A 22,815-nucleotide genomic window follows, 5' to 3' on the forward strand; every position below is an offset into this window, starting at 1 on the left:
AGGTAATTACAGAGCTTTGGGCCTAGATAATTCAAGGCACGACTTCCAGTGGTAGAGAGATGAAAATCTAAGATGCAAGAGAGGATAGAATTGGAGGAGCACAGAGATCTCAGAGGGTTGTACGGCTGGAGGAGGCTACAGAGATAGGAAGGAGATATAAGTATAACTACGTATGTGTTTTAAACCACAAAATTATACAACTATTTAGTTGATTTACTTACTGTTTCTGAATTCCTGAAATTTTTGTTTTAAATTATTAATTTTCCTTTGGTGCCAAATTATTTCTTTACAATTCTCACACAATCTTCTCAGAGGCCTCAGGTTCTTTACTGACAGATTTTCACTCTTGCTATTGAATTACTTTCTCCAGTACCTTTTTCTTTCTTGCAAATCAACAATATATTGTCTCTCCAAATGTAAGAATTCTTTAGTTATCATTTTTTCTTGTTGGCCTAATTCCAAACTCCTCAAGTATCCTAAGAATTGGTGACTTTTTAAAAAAAAAAATACTGCAGAGTAGACTGCTCTTGAATTCCTTTATGGTCAGCTTCATGCAAATGTATCTTTTCTGACCAGATAAGCCTAGAAATTGGCTTGCATCAGCCCACTGGAGCTAAACTGAATGTAGGAACTAAGCCCTGTGCCTGAATGGATAGGCCCAAGGCTTGTCTGATATTGAGGCTAACGAGCTACAACCCAGAAAAGATGGAATGTTTAGGAGCGAGTGGGTGACAATCAGTGGTTGGGCCACAACCTGAAGAGGGAGTGGCAGCGATTTGGTGGGGGAGGGGCAGCAATCGCGAGAGGCCTAATGGAAGCTGGCAACAGTCATTGGCTCTGCAGTGGAGCCAGGAGGAGCGCTCCTGGTAGACTTGGTTTTCCTGAATACAGCTGACTTGGGCAGGGAGGGCAGTCCTATTAGGCACAAAATGCTTCGAACTGGCATTAGGCCCCTTATTCACATGAGCGGACACCACTTTTTCTGCTTTTACTAAGATGGCAAGCAGCACATCCCTGTGCGTGCTCATCACCCACCATATTGGACATTTTGGTGCCTATTTTATATCTGTAAAATAGGTGCATGTTAATCAAATCACCTCTTTCAGATATTTTTTTCTGCTTCCTATTGGCTTTCTCACCTATTCATCTATTAAAAAGGAACATGTCCTCTGACTCACTTTGCCAAAGGGGATCCACTAACTAATTACTGGATGTTATAAGGGGAGATGACAATGTCCAATAACAGTCCTCTGTTCGAATGTTTCTTGTTGCTTGTAGTGAAAAAGCTTATGGGAAATCTGTAGGGCTCCTTCCTCAGCTCAGCATTGGCAAAACTGGCAATGTCATATTTGGTTCCCAGCAGAATCCCTGGTTCTAGTCTCCTCCCTATAACCCTTATCTATAACCCTTCTGACCTTTGGATAACGCTTTCCCGATTCTCCAGTGTAAACATTCCTAACTGCTCCTTGTGGCCCAAAGGCTTAAAAAGAATGGTTTTCTGTTTATTGTAGTGCCTTAGGACAGCCCAAAGTACTTCATAACCAATTAATTACTTTTGAAGTGCAGTCTCTTACTGTTGCATAAGCAAACATCACAGCCAATTTGAACACATCAAGGTTCCACAAACAGCACTGTGATGATTAACTATCTGTTTTTCAAGGTGTTAGTTTAAGGATAAGTGACTGTTCCCTCCTCTTACAAAACAAAAACAGAATTACCTGGAAAAACTCAGCAGGTCTGGCAGCATCGGCGGAGAAGAAAAGAGTTGACGTTTCGAGTCCTCATGACCCTTCAACAGAAGGACTCAAAACGTCAACTCTTTTCTTCTCCGCCGATGCTGCCAGACCTGCTGAGTTTTTCCAGGTAATTCTGTTTTTGTTTTGGATTTCCAGCATCCGCAGTAGTTTTTTGTTTTGTTCCCTCCTCTTCTTTGAATAGTTCCTTATGATTGCTTTATGTCCATCTGAATAGGCTGCAGGGCCTTGGTTTATCAGCTCACCTGAAGGATGGCACGTCTGACATCAAAGCCCCCTCAGCACTGCACTGAAAACTAGACTTGTGATCAAGTCCTACGGAGGGACTTAACTCGACCTTCTTATTCAGAAGCGAGAGTGTTACCACTTGGTCAAATGGACACTTATCACCAGTGTGGGTTTTGTATTGATAATCTAATTCTGTAGCTGTTATTCAGTTTGAAAATACCAATGGTAAAATGATAGAGTAAATTCAACCATCCCAAAGGGTAGCCAAGTTTGAAGAATCAGCTTAAATGCTGTCATCCCATCTCTGACCTTTGTTACCTTGCAATACAGCTCTCCACTGGGAATGTGCGATTGGTGAATTTTCCCTAACATGCCTTGAAGATCAACACCATCCAGAACAAAGCAATCCACTTCTTTGTCAACCCTTCCATCACCTTAAACACCCCCTCCCTCTATCACCACCGCACCATAGCTGCAGTGTGTGCAATCAGCACTGTATGAGTGCCATTACACCATTCCCACTTGGACACATATGACCATTCCTTCATCATCACTGGATCAAAATCCTGGAACTCCCGACCTAACTGCAGCGTGAGACACACAGACTGTAGTGGTTCAAGAAGAAGGTCAGCCATTACCTTCTCCGTGACAACAAGGGATTGGCAATAAATGCTGACCTTGCAAGTGATCGCATATCCTGTGAATTAATTTTAAAAGGAAATATTAGGAAAAATTGATCATTATTGTTGAAACACTCTCTCTGGGCTGATCATAACTCATTCATAAGAGCTGCCTCACTTGAACATAAATCATATAGCGCACATGGTCACATTGTGCCCTCTATTATACATGAATCTCCATTAAATGGAATAGATTGTAATGTGTGGAACATGACTAGTATTAAAAGCTGGCACTTCTAGATGAAGAGCAGCATACCCACATGGTTTGCAAGTGTTTGTCAATAAGGATAGATGGACCTTATATGCAAATAACTTTTCTGTCACTAGGGCCTGAGAGTGTCTTGTTTCTTAGAGTTAATGACAGGAAATTGGACAGAGGCCAGTGTGGCCTAGTTTCCGCCCCACTAATAAGAAAAGAAAGATTTGCACTTATAGGGCAAAATTTCATCCATGTCGGGTGGGCTCGGCGGGGGGTTGGGGGGTGGGGTGCAGGGGTGGTCAGGAAGCTGACTGCTGCCCACGATCGGCACCATGAGGCAATTTCTCGCTGGCGGGCAAATTAAGGCCCACCCAACGTGAAACGCGAGTGGCTCAGCACTGCCTGTGTGGGCGGGAGGGGAGGAGGGCAAACGGGGTGAGGGCGAACTTCGCGCATGCACGCGAGTGTACACTTCATAATCTCCCTGAGGCACAGAGCTGGCTCAGAGAGATGAAGAGTTACTAAAAAAAAAATAAAGAAAATAAAAATATAATGAGGCATGTCCCCTCAGGGACATGTTATCAATTAAGTTTAAAATTTTTTATTTTATTTTTATTTGCATTAGGAAACCTCATCCCGTCGTGGATGAGGCTTCCTAAAAAGTGCAAAGGCCGCTTGGCCTTTTCACCTGCCCATCAATCGAAAGATTGGACGGGCAGTGAAAAATTCAAGTTAATTGATAATTTAATGGCCTTAACAGGCCTTTTCATTTGTCGGCGGGTGCCCTACTGACTCTGGCGCCCGCCCGCCAAACGAAATATCGCATGACTGTGCGTTGACGTCAGGACGCTTGCCCGACATCAACGCGCATCATTGTATGCTAGAGGAGGTCGGGCGCGAGCCCGCCCTTCGAGCTAAAAATTATGCACATAGTGTCTTTCGCAACCTTGGAGCATCCCAAAAGTATCACAGCCAGTTGAATACATTTTTTGACGTGTAGTCACTGTTCTAATGTAGTAAAATGCAGCAGCCAATGTGCATGCAAACAGTAATATGATAATAACCAGATAATCTTTTCTCAGTGATGTTGGCTGAGGGATGAATATTGTCTAGGATACTGGGGAGAACACCCCTGCACTTTGAATAGCATCACAGGATCTTTTGGAGTTGTTGTCATTTGGATAAAACATTAAACCAAGGTACCATCTGCCCTGATTTTTTTATTCGTTCATGGGATGTGAGCGTCTTTGCCTGGGCCAGCATTTATTGCCCATCCCTAATTGCCGTTGAGAAAGCAGTGGTGAGCTGCCTTCTTGAACAGCTGCAGTCCATGTGGTGTAGGTGCATCCACAGTGCTGTTAGGAAGGGAACTTCTGGCCTCACAGCACTGTGGGTGTACCTACACCACATGAACTGCAGTCCTCCCTAACAGCACTATGGGTGTACCTACCCCACATGAACTGCATTCCTCCCTAACAGCACTGTGGGTGTACCTACCCCACATGAACTGCAGTCCTCCCTAACAGCACTGTGCGTATTCCTACACCACATGAACTGCAGTCCTCCTTAACAGCACTGTGCCTGTACCTACACCACATGAACTGCATTCCTCCCTAACAGCACTGTGGGTGTACCTACCCCACATGAACTGCAGTCCACCCTAACAGCACTGTGGGTGTACCTACACCACATGAACTGCAGCTCTCCTAACAGCACTGTGGGTGTACCTACACCACATGAACTGCAGTCCTTGCTAACAGCACTGTGGGTGTACCTACACCACATGAACTGCATTCCTCCCTAACAGCACTGTGGGTGTACCTACCCCACATGAACTGCATTCCTCCCTAACAACACTGTGGGTGCACCTACCCCACACGAACTGCATTCCTCCCTAACAGCACTGTGGGTGTACCTACCCCACATGAACTGCATTCCTCCCTAACAGCACTGTGGGTGCACCTACCCCACACGAACTGCAGTCCTCCCTAACAGCACTGTGGGTGTACCTACATCACATGAACTGCAGCTCTTCCTAACAGCACTGTGGGTGTACCTACATCACATGAACTGCAGTCCTCCCTAACAGCACTGTGGGTGTACCTACACCACATGAACTGCAGCTCTCCCTAACAGCACTGTGGGTGTACCTACACCACATGAACTGCAGTCCTTGCTAACAGCACTGTGGGTGTACCTACACCACCTGAACTGCAGTCCTTGCTAACAGCACTGTGGGTGTACCTACACCACATGAACTGCAGTCCTCCCTAACAGCACTGTGGGTGTACATACACCACATGAACTGCAGCTCTCCCTAACAGCACTGTTGGTGTACCTACACCACATGAACTGCAGCTCTCCCTAACAGCACTGTGGGTGTACCTACACCACATGAACTGCAGCTCTCCCTAACAGCACTGTGGGTGTACCTACACCACATGAACTGCAGTCCTTGCTAACAGCACTGTGGGTGTACCTACACCACATGAACTGCAGTCCTTGCTAACAGCACTGTGGGTGTACCTACACCACACGAACTGCAGCTCTCCCTAACAGCACTGTGGGTGTACCTACACCACATGAACTGCAGCTCTCCCTAACAGCACTGTGGGTGTACCTACACCACATGAACTGCAGTCCTTGCTAACAGCACTGTGGGTGTACCTACACCACCTGAACTGCAGTCCTCCCTAACAGCACTGTGGGTGTACCTACACCACATGAACTGCAGCTCTCCCTAACAGCACTGTGGGTGTACCTACCCCACACGAACTGCAGCTCTTCCTAACATCACTGTGGGTGTACCTATACCACATGAACTGCAGCGGTTCAAGAAAGCAGCTCACCGCCACCTTCTCAAGGGCAATTAGGAATGGGCAATAAATGCTGGCCCAGCCCGCGACGCCCGCATCCCATGAATGAATATAAAGAAAAGAGGGCAGATGGTAGTTTAATGTTTTATCCGAATGACAACAACTCCAACAATGCAACTCCCTGCACTGGAGTGTCAACCTAGATTGTGTTGACTCAAGTTGCGAGAATGAGACTGAACACAGTTCCTTCTGACTCGGAGGTGAGAGTTCTCCCCACTGAGGCATGTCTGCCACCTATGTAAGCCCTTGATTTTCAGGCAAAGGTTTGGGGACTGGGGGCAGAGTGCCTGTACCTGCAATGTAGGTACAAGCAGCTCATTGCCATAAAAATTAAGCAGAGGGAATGTGGTTTCCTGCACAATTTGCCCTTGACACCATCAGAATAGCTAAAGAAGCAAACCTGAATGGCCTCCAACCTCTCTCCAAGCCTGTGAAGTTTTATTGAAGTCCCTTTATTTTCGCATTTGAAGGATCTGTGACCCTTCGCATGAAAGGCAGATTGACGGCAGAGTTCTAACTGTCAAAACACACACTAAAGAAGTGCCACAATCAAAAGTTCCTATGAAATAAATCTTTCAGTGTAATTATTTGTTTTCACATAACCTGAACATTCATTCAGCGCCTTTGTGGAATAGTCAGGGGTTTTTTTTTGGTGGTGGGTGGGTGGAGGGCGGGGCAAATGTGTTAAAAAAGTTTTAGTGAAGTTATCAGGCACGTCATGCTGGTTTTCTAGGTTGATAGGAAAGAGACAGCAAGGAGATTTTATCTGTAATATTAGAATTAAATGAATGGCTTTAATTTCTTCGCTATGTTGTCTTTAGCTTGCTGGTTATTATTTCGACATTAATTCCGAACAGTGTTATGTTAATGCTGTTGTCAACTTGAGGGCCTGGACTTTCACTCCCAAGGCAGGTTCACAGGGTTGGGAAATATTCTGGCTCGCCGAACGTGGCTTTGAAGAACCAGCCCGGTATGTCCAGATTTTCATTCTGGGGTGGGAGTGGGAGGCAGATGTGTGCTGGAGTCGGGCCTGCCACCCTGGAAACAGTTTGGAAGTAACCACAGGGGGTGCCGAGTGCCAAGTTGGGCTGGTTAAAAGGCTCTCCTCGGTGCTCTGGGACTTCATCACAGTTGTAATAAAAGTAGTTAGGCACTCTAGCCCTCACCCCTCATCCCCCACTCACTCCCATGTTCCATGCATGCCAGCTCATGCCAACCCATACCCCACTTCGCACCGCCTGGGCTCCCTTAAATCCCCTATTCCAGCTCATGTCCTGCTACACACCCCAAGGCCCCTTATACCCCCCATGCCAACCCATGCCCCTCTACCCACCCCCATTCTCTATGCCAACTTGGGATAACCCATGACCCCCCCACCCTCCACTCATCCCTATGGCCTTTTATAGCCTCTTTGCCAAATTAGTGCCAAATCAATCAAACCCACCCACCACCTTTGTCCTTACCCGCTCCAATGATAACTTACTCAGTATCCACCATGGGCAGACCTCGGAAGCCATGCTGAGATGAAATAAAACAAAGTTCTAAGTATCTATTACAGACTTTAGTATATTAAAAACCATTCTCATTGATAAAAGCCCATTCAATACATTTAAATCCCCTCAAGTACTTAATCTCAAAAAAAAGTTTGGATTCATAGCCCACATCAAAGACAGCTAATACCATAATAACCTCTTGAAGCTGTCAATAAAACTGTGAACTTACAGCCCCCCACTATGAGAATAATAGGTTGTGAAAGCAGTCAAGTAGTAATATACTATAATGATAATCCTCAGGCTTATGTCAATAAATAGCAATTGAAATTGTAAGCGCCAATTTATTTTGCACAGCAGGCTGCTTTTGTTTACAACACTTAAATAACTTGACAGCTTGACAGTTCCATAGGCCTTAACCACTTTCTATGAGCATTCACGTTTACTCTTTAAAATCGTAAGTCACACACTGTGGAAACGGACCTTGCTCCAGCGAAAATGTGGTCTGTTTTAACTCAGCATTGAGTTCAAATAGCCGTGCTGGGCTCAGGCTCATGGGCAGAATTTTTCATCCCGCGGGCGGACTCGATCGGGTGTAAAATAGCGCGGGATGGCGTAGGGTGAGCATCCCGGCATTATCGCGCACTCGCACGCTATTTTGGTTGGCAGGCATGAGCGAGTGGCGGAGCCACACCCGGCATTAATTAACAGGCCACTTAAGGCCTTTAACAATCCAATTGATGGCGATTTTCCGTTGCCCGTGCGATTTCATGCTCGTTGCACGGGCAAAACGGGCAGGCGGCCAGCATACATTTTTAAATACCTCATCCACAGGCGGGATAAAAGGGTTCAGCAGCATTGCCCATGTGAGCAGTAAGGAGTTTGGTACATAATTTGTTGCTGGTGACTTATTGATACTTGGCAGCTTCATCTCTGTTCGGGCCTTCATGGTTAGCATTTCCAGGATTCATTTCAGGACTCCTTGGTGTCTCCACAGACCCCGGAGGATTCAGGCCATTTGGACCCTTCCAGTTATCAGACAGCCTTAAGTTACCCTGGTAATGGGGATTGTGGTCTCAGCTGGCGGCACCTCCTCTGGGGAGGAAGAGAGGGGCAGAAGGGAGAGGAAGCCAGGTGTCCCTATGCAGCTTCCAGGGGAGTGACTACTGGGAGGAGAGGTGCAGGGCCAGCAGGAAGTCCAAGGCGGAAGGGGCCTCGGAAGACACCACTATCCTGCTGCCAGTGTTTTCAGGCGGCGATGCAGCTATCTCAATATGTCCGAGGTGCAATGCCAAAAGAGGCTCCGCCTCTCAAGGAGTCCGTTACCTCCATTTGTCCGGTGATTGGGCCTGAGGTGAGCTCCAACTGTGTTGGTGGACACCCATGTTGGTGGCTCTGAAGGTCACAGTGGCCCTCAACCTCAATGCCTCTGGCTCTTTCCAAGGGTCAGTGGGGTATCTGTGTGAAGTCTCCCAATCAGCTGTCCACAGTTGTGTCAAGCTCATGACAGAAGCTCTGTTCTGACAGGTACTGACCTTTATTCTTTACTGTACAGACGAGGCCAGCCAGGCTGAGCGAGCCAGAGACTTTGCAGTTATTGCTGGGTTCCCTCGCGTCCAGGGTTCCATCGACTGCACATATGTGGCCATCAAGGCACCAGCGGGTTAGCCGGGTGCCTTCGTTAACAGGAACGGATTCCACTCCATGAGCATGTAGATAGTGTGTGACCATGGGATGCAGATTTTGCAAGTCTGTGCAAGGTACCCAGGCAGCTCCCATGACGCCTACATCCTCAGACACTCCCAAGTGCCGAGGCTCTTCAGTGCTCCAGCCCGACTGGATGGATGGCTGCTGAGTGACGAGGGCTATCTGTTGAAGAGGTGTCTCATGACGCCTCTCTGCCACCCAAGAACAGAGGCAGAGCAGCATTATAATAGGAGTCATGCCTCCACAAGGGCAGTGGTAGAGAGGACCATAGGTCTTCTCAAGATGCAATTCCAATGCCTGGACATTCAGGGGGTGCATTACAATGCCCCCCAGAGCAGGTGTCACTGATAGTGGTTGCATGCTCGCTCTCCACAACCTGGCACTGGCAAGGGGGGACCCACTGGAGGAAGAGGATCTTGACACAACTCCACAGATGGCCACAGATGATGAGTCCAGTAATGAGTGAGAAGAGGAGCACAGTGAGGAGAACGCTGAGGGCATGGAGGCAGACGTCGGTAACCTCCAGGGATGCAGGGTCACCTTGATCCAAAGCTCCTTCAGCTAGGATACTAAAGATCAGCCTCAACCACATGCTGGGGCTGCCTCCTCCATGCTGGACCCTTTCATTTGAACCCAAAGTCCACTCAGTGCCTGTGCAATAACGTTCAGAACCACTTAGGTCCACCATCAGATACTGGCGTACCCGGCACCAGTAGAATAAAAAGGTGAAGCATAATTAGGCCATGATGACAGAAACAAAATTTATCTCATTTTGACAATTGCAATTTACATAAACTTCTCTGGTCTTCATTCCCAGACCAGTATAGATGAAGCAAACATAAATGAACATAAAATCACCTATGACCTGTCCGTCTTGCGCTCAAGGTGCCTTTAACTTATGCTTGCAAGTGCTACGTCTCGGTGCTCCCCCCTCACTGGCACAGGCATTGGAGATAGTCTGCCGACTGCTGTCTTGTTGGTGTTAGTGACCTTTGTGGCCGTCCTCTGGGCAGTGGAGCCTGTCCTGGCCCGGCCTGGAAGGGAGTGGCCAGTTCCATGGTTGGCATCCCCCCAGTCATTGCAGCCAAATGAGATGCCAGGGTCACTGGCAGAGGGGCAGAGGAGCTGCAGCCATCATCCAGAGCGCTCTGAGAGGAGCCCGCAGAGACACAGCAGCTTGTGCTCCAATGTGAGGTCTCTCTGGACCTCCCCGCTCACCATTGATGGATGGGCACCCAACTGGGATGCCCCATCCATCTTCCACATTGACACTGACCACCTGAGGTCATTGCCTGTGTGAGAGCTTGTCGGTTCGAGCGCAGCCCCAGGAACCCCTGATTCTGTCCCTGCAGCTGCCTCTTCATCAGAGTCGCCACTCTCTCAATGGAGGAGGCAGTGCGCTCGGCCATGAGGGTCAACGCATTGCTCATGTTCCGCATGGACTCCTCCATAATGGAGACCATGGCATGTATACCCTCATAGATCTCCACCAGATTCTCCTGCACGTCTCGCTGGACGTCCAGCATCTGCTGCCCAGGGGCTCACCATCTGCCTTTAACTGAGCATCGTTCTAATCCCCAGCAGTCCTCCAAGCACCGGCGCCCTGGGCACTTTCTGACTCCGCCTGCATCTCAAGCAAGTGTGAAGTGCCCTCACTAATGTGCACCGAGATACTAGCCGCTGATCTAATGCCCACCAAGGTGCTGGTATCTGCCCTGTTGCCTGCTTCAGAGAGTGGGTGTGACGCAGGTGCAACTGAAGCTTGGTGGTCCTCCGGCATCAGGGGTGGCCCTTCGAGGTCTGCAGCGCTGGCAAATCTAAGGAAGAACAAGAATATGTCACTAGTTAAAGCCATCACACTGTCACTGTGCATGCCAGGCACCCGTGTGAGACAATGGAGATCTGCATCATGGTGTCATTGTCTTTCAATGATCAATGGGGACTCCAGCAAAAACAAAAATAGCTGGAAAAACTCAGCAGATCTGACAGCATCTGTGGAGAGGAACACAGTTAACATTTCGAGTCCGCATGACTTCATCAAAACTAAGGGAATAGAGAAATGAGGTGAAATATAAGCTGGTTGAGGGGGGGTGGGACAGGTAGAGCTGAATAGAGGGCCAGTGATAGGTGGACGCAAAGAAGAGATTGCCAAAGATGTCCTAGACAAAAGGACAAAAGGGTGTTGACGATGGTGATATTGTCTAAGGAATGTGTTAATGGGAACATTAAGGGTAGAAAGCAGGACAAGCAAGTGGCAGATGGCCCTAGTGGGGGTGGGATGGGGGGAAGGGATCGAAATGGGCTCAAAGGTGGAGATAAAATGATAGATCGAAATAAATTTAAAAATAGATGGGTAAAGAAAAATGTATTTTTTAAAAATGTATTAAAAAAATGTTTTTTTTAAATTGTAAATTATTGGAAAAAGGAGGATCGGAAAGGGGGTGGGGATGGAGGAGAGAGTTCATGATCTGAAGTTGTTGAACTCAATGTTAAGTCCGGAAGGCTGCAAAATGCCTAGTCGAAAGATGAGGTGCTGTTCCTCCAGTTTGCGTTAAGCTTCAATGGAACATTGCAGCAGGCCAAGGTCGGACATGTGGGCCAGCTTCGAGGCCCCCATCAATGAAGAGACTACACTAGAATGGTTGCACAATATGAAAGTCTAACCTCTGTCTGGCACCCCTGCCTCTCCATGTCCGGTTGCACGTGGTTCGTGCCGGCACTCGAGTTCCAAGGCATCTTGCTCAATTCGGGAGAGTAGCAGTAGGTTGGGCGGGTCTCCGCCTGTACGTGACCTCGCTGCTTGGTTATGGCTTGTCTTCTCCTGAAAGAACAGAGGAGCATTGATTAGTCCACTCTCTACCTGCAGTGCCATTGCAGTGTGGCCAACCCCAGCTGAGGAGCACCTCGCAGGACACATCCGAGTCCTCGAGCCGCAAGGCACTCAGTCCAAACAGCCAGGGCTCACCCACTTGGCTAGCTCCAGCGTCACTGGCAGTTGGCACTCAGACTCAAGAACCCCTCAGGTCCATGAGGGGATGGCCACACCTTAACACTTCTCCACACTGACCCATGCCAAGATGGCACTCACCCTTCCTGAGTGCAGCAGCTCATTGAAGCGCTTCCGGCACTGCACCCATGTGCGCCACACCATGTCACGGCTGCCACCTCCTCCCATGCCCTTTTTTTGAGGTACGGTGGCCTCCTCCTCCCACCTCTGGGGACAAGGGGGTCCCTCCTGGCAGCCACCTCCTCCTGGAGGATGGCGAGGCAGTCGTCGGAAAAGCAGGAGGCCAAGTGCCAACCCAAGCTGCCCTTCTGCCCGCCATGTCCAGCCGCACTCGAGACGTCCTTCCATGGCATCCTTCCAGGGGCTGCCTGAGCAGCCATTGGACTCAGTGGCCGACAGGCCCCCTCCCCTGCTTGGCCCTTCCTGACCAGTGCAGAGCCGCGTTTCATGCTGGGTGGGCCATAATTGACCCACCAGCGTGAAATCGCAGTTGGGGGCCAGTCGCAGGTGGCAGAATGTTTCCCAGCCTCTCCTAGGCTCGCCCACAGCGCCTGCTTGATGACCTCCCATATGTGTGAATCACATCCCACCAACTTTCCCCTACCAGTGAAATGGGATCTGTTGGAAATTAGAGCAGGACTTCTGGATCTGGAGGCCCGAGTGCCATTTTGGATAAGGCACAGAGTCTCCACGATTCTGGGAAAACCCAGGCCCAGGTATCAGTTGTGGCTCACTTTCACCTCTTAATCAAAAAGTTGTAAGGTTCCAGTCAGAAACTTAAGCACAAAATCTAGGCTTGGAACTCCAATGCAGTACTGAGGGTGTGCTGCATCATTGAAGATGCTGCCTTTCAAATTAGACTTTAAACTAACATCTGCACCCTCAGATGGATGTAAGAGATGTCATGGTGCTATTTTGAAGAAGAGCACAAGAGATCTCACTGGTATCCCAGTGAACATTTTTGAACATTTTATCTCTCAATATCGCTTAAAAAAAGATGACCCAGCCATTGCTGTTCGTGGGACTTTCTGTGTGCAGATTGCTTGCTCTGTTACCTATAATACAACGATACTACCGTTTAAAAGTACAGAATTGACTGCAAAGGTTATCTTGAAGGTATGAAAGGCGCTATATAAATGCAAGCCTTTATTTTCTTTTTCTCCACCTATCGAAAAATGCATTAAAATAGTGCATGAAGAGAATTAGCCCATTGTAATGACACAGCAGTTGGTAAAGCTGAGAGGGAAACTTTAAATAACTGTCATAACCGATATTTTTAAGTGGTATGTTTCAGACGCAGCTCTAAATTCAGGAATCAGACCACCAGTTCTCGATAGGTTTTTATATCAAACTACATGAGACATTTATTAATTTACACAAGTTAAATATATACACACGGCTACAAATTACTACTGTCATAACTTTAACAAATTCCCAAACTAATCTCCACTAAGGCAACAACAACCCATAGGCTTTAAGTAGACACCAGGTAAAGCATTTTCACCTTACAAATTCAAAATGAGGTTCCTTTCACTTTGGTTCCTTTGCAGACACAGTGGTAGGCTTACAGGCTTTGATCTTACATTGCCTCTGCCCGGCACATACGAAACTGCTATCTGTTATACCTAGCACATCTCATTGAACGTAAATTCTCATTGTATCACCAGCCCCTTTGAACTCCATCTCTTCTAACAATAAAACCCCTTTCATTGTACCAATTTTATTAGTAATATAAACATTGCTTGGCCTCCGCTAGCTAGGTGCCAGATTTCACTCTCCTTCTTGAATGCTCTATTCAACAAAATGCAAGTACACGCTACCTCTCTTACATCTCAAAACTAGTATACCTCAAAGCACCCAGACTAGCTGACTTTAATCCAATTAAGACACACCCACAGACTAACCCTCTATTTTTAAAAAGTAATTCCCAATAACATTGTATATATTAATCACTTCATGACACATATACTCTTATTGGTGCCGAAGATAATCCTATTCCATAAATACTTGCCTTAAATACGTCTTTCACAAATCAAATTGGTGTGCCCTATTTGATAAGACAGGAAGATCTTGCAGTGTTCTTTCTTTATTTCTAATCACTCAATAAATTGGCACCCTGGACTTTGGAGAGGACACAATCAGTTGTTTGACACACCTTGACAGATTGCAGCTAGCTTTAGAGATATTTTCTCAGTGTCTGTTTTGTCAATCTATGTGGCAGCAGCCCTTAATATAGTGGAACTGCCCATTCAATGGGTTAATGACACCCAGTGCTTGGTCAGAGAAAGCCATGTATAATAGAACTTCCACACAGATTAATATCAGAAGTCACCTCAAAAAACAACATAATGAATATGACTGATAGGAAGCACAACATATTGTCTGAGGTCCACTTGCACAGAAATGACTGACAGATGCTCTAAGTGGGACAACTAGTTAATTGTCTCACTGCAGCCTTGGTATAAGCCTGAAAATTCTGTCTGGCCATTGTGAAAATTAACCTAGTTATTTTTAGAGCTTGTAGTGCTCTCAATAGCTAGGGAGCAAACAATTAAAAAAAAAATACTTGTAGTTCTGTAGCACCTTTCACAACCTCAGGATGTCCCAAAGTGCATTTCAACCAATGAAGTACTTTTAAATTGAAGCCACTGTTGTAGTGTAGGATTATCAGTTTCTAGTGGTATTAGTTCGAGACAAATATTGACCAGGACAGGTTTCCAAGTCTTCTTCAAAATAATGCCATGGAATCTTTTGTGTCCACCTGAGAGGGCAGACTGGACCTTGGTTTGATGGCTCATCCAAAAGACAACACGTCCAAAAGTGCAGCATCCCTTCAGTGCTGCCCTGGTGTGTCAGCCGAGATTTTCTACACAAATCGCTGGACCCATTCCTGAATCCACAAACCTCTGACTCAGAGACAAGGGCTCTAGCACTGCTAGATTCTACATACTGTTCAAGAGTTCTAGACTCTCCAGCAGCCAATTCTAGATGTTGCAAAATGGGCATTTCTACAGAGTGGAAAAACCTGATTTAACAAAGGGGTTTCCTTTTTAGTCCGTGAATACTGTACGTTATTTATATATCTTTTAACTAAGTGCAGGCAAAAGCCATAGTATGGACCTGATCTTATGGATCACAAGTAAATTCATGATGATGGCCAGACAACAGCCTGGACAGGCCTTGTGCTCCAATCTGCAGAGCAATGTTTGATACTCTTCAGGCCCAGTGCTATTATCTCATGGGGTGGGTACTCTTTCAGGTGCACTTTCTGCATTCCTGTCGTCGCCATGACGATGCTGTATGTCAAATGACACACTTGCGTTGAAGGCAGAAGTTCAAAGTGCACTGCTGGCTAGTAGAACTTTCTGGAAAAAAGGAAGGCAGAGATGGAAACACATGGGGTGTGAGGCATTACACATTGAACTCTGTGATGAGTTGCTGATGTGCATAGGGTGAGGAGGAATGTAAATAGTCACAGGATTATTACAGAAGAAAGTACTGTTCGGCGGAAAAGGCATTGAAGAGCTGAGAGTTGAGAGCTACTGTTAGTTGAAGGGAATCCAATTTTGAAATAGTTTCTCAAAAAAGGTGGGAGGGTGAAAATCGCAGGAGGTCCAAAGGCTTAGAATAGTGACATCTCCTCACTGGTGCTGTTTTCTTGCACACCACATGCAGTAAGATCCACTTACTGGTGTCCCTCGATGATATCTTGTTTTTACCTCGGCTGGTCTGAGGTAGCCTGGGAGCGAATATTTTGTATAATGTTCCCACATCATGAAGTTTCACCCCAAACATTGCGAATGGGAACAGTGGATTGTGGGTAGAATAACTCATTCATATAACTTCATGATGTTGCAACAGAAGTCCAAGCTCCTCAGAGCAACAGATCTATAGCATACAATGCAGCCTTAAAGTGAGAGGTACCAGTATTTGTTTGGATATCTTGACATTTTTAATATTTAGGGTCAATTCATTAAGCTATAAGATTCTGTTATCCTTTATGCATTTAATCCTCATTATTGTTATTTTAATGGATTAATCATTCACTCTTAACAAGTGAACTAATCTTATAGATAAGAAGACAAGGTGGAATCCAATTGCTGGTGGACCTGTTGGACCATCGGATGCAAGAAGTGCATCGCAGTGCCTGTGGAGCCCTCAGAAACCTGGTATATGGGAAGGCAAATGATGACAACAAAATTGCTTTGAAAAACTGCGGTGGGATTCCTGCACTGGTGCGACTGCTTCGGAAGACTCCTGACGTGGAGATCAGGGAGCTGGTTACAGGTCAGATTCTATCTTTTCTGCACTTCACTGCTGTGGTCTTCCTGAAGTGGGAAATGAAACCCCCTTTTCCTCTTTTTTGAGTGAGTTAATGTATTACATCAGGTTCAAGACAAAACCAACTAGGATTTTCCATGGGGCATGCTGTCTCTCTCCTTTATACAAGTCATTTAGCAATTCATTGTCTAAAAGATGCCTTTGAAATTAATAGAGGGCAGGGGTGGGGGGTTATGACAAATGGGATCACTGTCTGACTGGCCAGTGGGAGCAAAGAGAGTACGCTGGGTCAAAACCCTGGAACTCCCTCCCTAACAGCACTGTGGGTGTACCTATACCACATGGACTGCAGCGATTCAAGAAGGCGGCTCACCACTACCTTCTCAAGGGCTATTAGGGATGGGCAACAAATGATACCTTAACCAGTGAAGCCCACATCCCTAGAACAAATAAAAAAATTCTCTGTCTTGGTTGGACCCCACCTGTTCAATTCTGAGCATCTCAAGAAGGTTATATTGGCCTTGGGTGAGGGTGCAGCACAAATTCACCAGAATGTTGCCAGCGATAAAATGGTTTATTTGCTAGGATATGTTGCACAAACTCGGCATGTATACCCTTGAGTACTGGAAGGTTGAAGGGCGAACCAATTGATTGATTGAACCAATCAAGATGTTTAAGTTGATAAAAGGATTCAATGGGGCAGATAGAGATAAATTATTTCCCCATGTGGGTGAGCCCAGAACAGGGGGGCACAATCTTAAAATTAGAGCCAGGTCATTCTGGAGTGAACCCAGGAAACATTTGTTCACACAATGAGTGGTAGAAATCTGGAACTCTCTGCCCCCAAACGGCTGTTGCTGCTGAGGCAATTGGAGTTTTCAAGGCTTAAATTGATAGATTTTGAAATAATAACAGAAAATACTGCAAATACTCTGCAGGTCAGACAGCATGTAGGTGAGAAATGGAGTTAATATTTCAGTTCAGTGAGGGTCAACGACCTGAAACGTTAACCTTGCTTCTCTCCACTGATGCTGCCTGACCTGCTGAGTATTTCTAGCATTTTCTGTTTTATTTCAGATTTCCAGCAGCTGCATGTATAACATTTTTTTCATTATATTATTGTAGTTTAATGTAAAGTAGGTTTATGGGGGTAAGTATAGTTGGATCTTTGTGTGATTTAATTACATTTGGAGTCAAGTAGACTGCAAGCTTTAATCATCAAAAGAAGCTAGGTGCTTGACATGCTAATGAGTAAACATAGATGCTGGCTTAGCATGTAAGGTATGAAGGGAATTTGCATTTTTAGATAAATGAAGGGATACTTGGATTTCAAAGGGATCTTAGTCTGTTTACAACTAGCTAGATAAGCAAGGCTAAGGAATGTGTTTATTTTTCCCAAAAGGTTACTGACTATATATAGGGGAGAATTTTCAGGTCTGCGTGCGGGCACGCGCCCGGCCCACTTGAGTGTAAAATAGCGCGAGATGGCGTCATCGAGTGTCCTGATGCCATACTGCGCCCACGCAATATTTCAGTTGGCGGGCGCATGCAAAAGTTGGAAGCACACCCGCTGACAATTAAGAGGACAATTAAGCCCATTAAAGTTGTAATTGTTCCAATATTTTGTGATCCATCCAACCTCACAGTTGGTGGACAGGTGAATTAGCCAGGTAGCCTTTGCATTTTTCATGAAACCCCATTCAAGCGCGGGATGAGGTTTCCGTTATTAAATTAAAAAATAAAGAAATCTATGATCAGCGTTTTTATAATGTGTATGTTTAGGTGATTGTTTGTGATGCTTGGACATTTTTGTTTTGATTTTAAAATCTTTATTTAATACTTTTGAAGTCTTCAGCTCCATGAGGCAGCTCCCTGCCTTCAGGGAGCTTTCACTCCACGTTCGCCCGCACCCGTGCTTACGTCATTGCCTGCCCTCCTCCCACCCCCACCTTGGCAGCGTTGAGAATTTCAGTGTATACTTACACTGGCTGTCCATTAATTGGCCAGCTCCCGGCCGCTCCCGGACCCCCGATCAGACCTGCCTGCCAACATGAAAATTCTGCCCATAGTGGCAACACAAAAGTTTTTATATTATGAAGAAGATACAGTTTCAAAGGCTTATGGAACAATAGAATTTACATATTAAAAAGAGAGCAACATATATAAAGGAGAATGAAAAGCTATGTGTAAGAAAGCCATGTAAGATCTAACAGGAGTGTTTGAAATAGCCTTAATGAAGCCTGCAGCATTTGTGCATAAGCCTGCTATCTAACAAAACTGAAGTTGGGGAAAAGTCATTTGGCATTCCATTAAAACAAACTTTCTGAGTTTGTTTTAAATCTAAAATCTATTTTGGACCATTGCTTTATAGGAGATGTGACTGGGGGTCCGGTTAATTAGGAATTTTAGGAGTTATTATAGTAGTAAATCATTTGCAGTTTTATGTATGTGCTTGAAATCTTTTATATTTTATTAATAAATATTTTAATTTAGTTTTTAAAATCTCTAAAGGTCTTGGTGGACTTATTACTTCTGAATTCAGTGCACACACCTCAATAAATAGAAATTGCGAAACAATTGTGCTTGTGCGACCAAGTTTCCCTTGTGGATTTGGTCTGCCTGGCACACATCATCTGCCATGTCATAACATGCAGTATTTTGTTTTTGTATCGATATATTTTTGTTGGGTCAGGGTGACAAGGGAATCGAGTACAATCAACTGTAATCTAATTGGACAATGGAACAGACTCCAGATGCTGAATGCCTACTCCTGTTCCTACAATGCAAATTTAAAATAATCGCAGAAGCTATTAAGGTGGATGTTGGACAAATATGCTTTTATACCGATAATGTTAGGAATATGTTTTTTTGTGGTGCAAACCATTGTCGAAACAGAGCCCATAAACATTGAAAGGAAATTAGATAGTTGCTTGAAAAGGAGGGAGTATCAAGGGTTTGGGCAGCAATCAGGACAGTGGGACTAGATCAAATGGTTCATCTGAAGAAAAGTACTGTGAATATGAATTCTGCTTCCCTTGATTGGCTAAGATCAAAAGTGTCAACTGGATGTAACCATTGTATGGTCGTGTCACTGATGAAAGGTGACGATAAGGGGGACTTCTTTGGCAGTGGTAATTACTTCACCAGATATGTTGGTACACATGAGAGCTGAAGGAAGTAAAATAAGAGGTGCTTGCTCCAGCAAGATACAATTTTTTTTTGCTTTATTATATCATGGGATGTGTTTGCTGCCATCCCTAATTGCTGAGTGGCTTGCTAGGGCATTGCAGGGGTAGTTAACCACATTGCTGTGACTCTGGAGTCACATGTAGGATTTCCTTCCCTAAAGGGTATTAGTGAACCAGTTTATGTCAATTGATAATTTCATGATTACCATTACTGAGATTAGTTTTCAATTCCACATTTTAATTAATTGAATTTAAATTCCAACAGTTGCCATGGTGGGATTTGAACCCATATCCCCAGAGTATTACCCTGGGCCTCTGGATTACTAGTCCAGGGACATTACCACTATGCCACCATCTCACATTAAATATATGATATATTTCAGTGAATCTAGTTATTTGCTGGCAAAGAATGGTTTTGTGTTTCGGTCTGCACCTCGCGCAGATTGCTCGTGCTCTGTAGCACCTTTAATCTGTCAGGCAAGTATAATAAGACGCCTGCCAAATCTACTGGAAAGGCACTGTGCAACTGTGATGAGTGTTCATTGACAAGGTATCCCGCAGAGTGACAGACCTAATAATATGACAGTGCTAGTCATGACATATTTACTCATCTCTTTGTTTCACTGTCAAAACATGTAGCCTCAGGGAGCTGTTTGCGCGATTGTGGTGAATAAGCTATCAACATAGCCAGAGTGTGTGTAGCTGTTTGGGTTAACTTGCCAGAAGTTTTTTTCCCCCCACAGTTAATCATGACAATCAGGGCTCACTATTGGAAATCTAGGATATTGACCTTCACTTTGGAGTCACAAATGCTGCATGTCATTCATTGCTGTTCTGCATCGCTTCGCGTTTACTAGGAGATCACCATGGTGAGGACATTGTAATTGGCCTCAGCACCATAGGTAACAGAGAGGAAATCTCTACCTCTTCAAAAATATTCAAAATGGACATCAATTCCACTACTGATGACATTGCATGAATAGCACCAATCCTATCTCAGCTGCATTTAATATTGGATCAAAATTGTTTCTAAGTGGCACTTTTAAAGAATAATTTGACCACCAGGGCTCATTTCCAAAACTGAAACTTAAATCTCCCGTAAACAACAAGTGGGATGCAGCTTGGGATATGGACGATTGCTCATGTGAGAAATGAGGTCTGATCAAATGGGCAACCGGGGAACCGACCGGTCAGGGCCTTTGGATTGAGAGCTAAGGTGAGCACGTCAGGGCACTATTGCTGAAGCCTAATCCTCGGCATTCTTACAGAGTCGTCACACGATCCTGTGGGAAGTCATGAGAAACCTTAAAACAAGATCGAGTTCAGGACAGGAGCGTTCAAGGTCACAAAAGTAATAGGATTGTTTTTTTTTAGTCCAAATCCAATGTGATAGGAATATTAACAGCTACAGCATTTCTATAGAATTCCCTGGACCCTGAAAGAAAACTTGGGAGTGTTCAATGGAGTGGCGAGAAATGATAGATGTCAGCTAAGGGGGAAGGCAGCAGTTGGGTTGTATGTGTTGGAGTGCAAAAGGCAAGTCAAAAGTAAGTGTTTTACTTAGAAGGCTTTTAAAAGTAAAGGAGGAGATAGCAATGTAATGAATTTGGAATGGGCAAACAATGTTACAAGTAGAGTATATCTTCAGTATATAAGATCATGGGGTGGTCTGATTGTGATGTTTAAAATATTAAAATGGTTCAATAGGTGGGTACTGCAAAACTATTTCCTCTGGTGGGGAATCAAAACCGGGGACACAATCTTAAAATTAGAGCTAGGCCATTTCAGAGGGAAATCAGGCAGAGCTTTTTCATTAAAAAAAAGAAAGTAAAATATGTAATTTTCTCCCCACAAGTACTGCAGATGCTGGGAGAATTGGAGCTCCCTAGACTGAGATTGATATATTTTGTTAAGTAAGGGTATCCCGGGAAAGGGAACCAAGACGGGTAAAGGGAGTTGAGGTGATACAGTCAACTATGGTGTAATTGAATGGCAGAGCAGGTTTAAAAGGCTGAATGGCCTCCATCTCTTTCTAAGTTCCTAAGGAAGGAACAGGGAACCAGGAGTAAAGCAGAGAATGGAGAGTGGGCATGGGAATTGATGGCTGGAAGAGATTGATGAGGCAGGGCCTTCGGCTGCTGAGGCTTAAGCTTTCGAATTTCCTGCTTAATCCTCTCTTACTCTCTAATTGTCTTTCCTAGTTTAGGACACTCCTTAAAAGCTATTTCTTTGTTCAAGCTTCGGCTCATCTACTCTAATATCTCCTTTTGTGGTTCGGCATCAAATTTGATTAATGACATTCTTGTGAAGTGCCTTTGGGATGTTTTACTATGTTAAAGGTGCTATATAAATGCAATTTTTTGTTGGCGGTGGTGGTATGGATTTGATTTACAGAGGGATTTGAACATGAGGTCAAGGATATCGGTACTAATTTTCCACAGCACAGGGAATGGGCAGAACTTGGCGTTTGGGGTGTCAGGCTTGGTTTGGATGAGGACAAGGATTATTCATAATTCATTGAGATTTTTTTAAAAAATGATTAAATAGTTTGCTAAATCTAAAAAGGCGTGTTAAATAAAATCTACACAATTTACTTTCAGCTCAAAGTCTTTTCAGGAAGTTGAACAGATCTTAATATATGAGTCACATGAGAATATAGTCCAGGCAGTATTTTTCAATTTAGTAAAAACAATTGAGCCACTTCATGGGTCATTAGAGATAAAGATCCTCAAGGTGCAAAAGGCACAGGTTAGGGTTTTGGTCGCACAACAGGAGAATGGCATAAAAATGATCAGTGTTATAGAGGAAAAAAACCAAGATTTGGAACAGATGACAGAGAAAGGTACATACCAAAATAAATAAAGAAGGCTGGGAGGGAGTGTTGGGGAAGGAAACAGGTAAAGGAGTTCAATTGCTAATTATTAGTTAACAACCTAAGTACCTATCTGGCTGCATAAGAGAGATAACAGGCAAGACAAGCTCTCTCTGTCGAGAGTTTTATGCACCAGAAATAAAACTCCATATGGAGGAGTCTGCCTTGGACTTGGTCTTCATTGCCAAACAGCTATTGAAACTTAACAGGGAGCAGAGTTTGGGTTCATGGGGCAGGGAGGGGGAAGCTATAGGAAGTATTAATACCCTGTAAACTTAATGTCTTCTAACAGCCAATTGAAATTAATGTTTCTGATTGTAATGGAGGAAGCTGAAGATAATCCAACTGAGATCAATAGGCATCAATACAACCAGAAGAATTAAAGGCAGGCAGAGCAAGGATGAAAGCACATTCAGCAGAAGGCAAAATGGGAACAAAAGTAATGAGAGAAGTAAATCCTGGGAGTGCCCAGGGAAAAGTTAGTCAGTGCTTCAGGTGTGATTTGAAGTATTATTATGCGGTGAACGGCCCAA

At 44.9% G+C, this 22,815-nt stretch overlaps 1 protein-coding gene across 7 annotated transcripts in view; it reads left to right on the plus strand.

Moving 5' to 3' along the window:
* Positions 1-22,815, plus strand: part of LOC144679077 (catenin delta-2-like) — a 1,449,546-nt gene that overhangs the window by 1,137,953 nt on the left and 288,778 nt on the right. For all 7 annotated transcript variants that reach the window (XM_078539356.1, XM_078539360.1, XM_078539354.1 and 4 more), the window contains one exon: positions 16,015-16,228. In XM_078539356.1, coding sequence (XP_078395482.1) covers positions 16,015-16,228 — 214 coding nt within the window. The remainder of the gene's footprint in view (positions 1-16,014; positions 16,229-22,815) is intronic.

The sequence above is a fragment of the Cetorhinus maximus genome, chromosome 3 (genome assembly GCF_964194155.1).
Source record: "Cetorhinus maximus chromosome 3, sCetMax3.hap1.1, whole genome shotgun sequence".
In the NCBI taxonomy this organism is placed as follows: domain Eukaryota; kingdom Metazoa; phylum Chordata; class Chondrichthyes; order Lamniformes; family Cetorhinidae; genus Cetorhinus; species Cetorhinus maximus.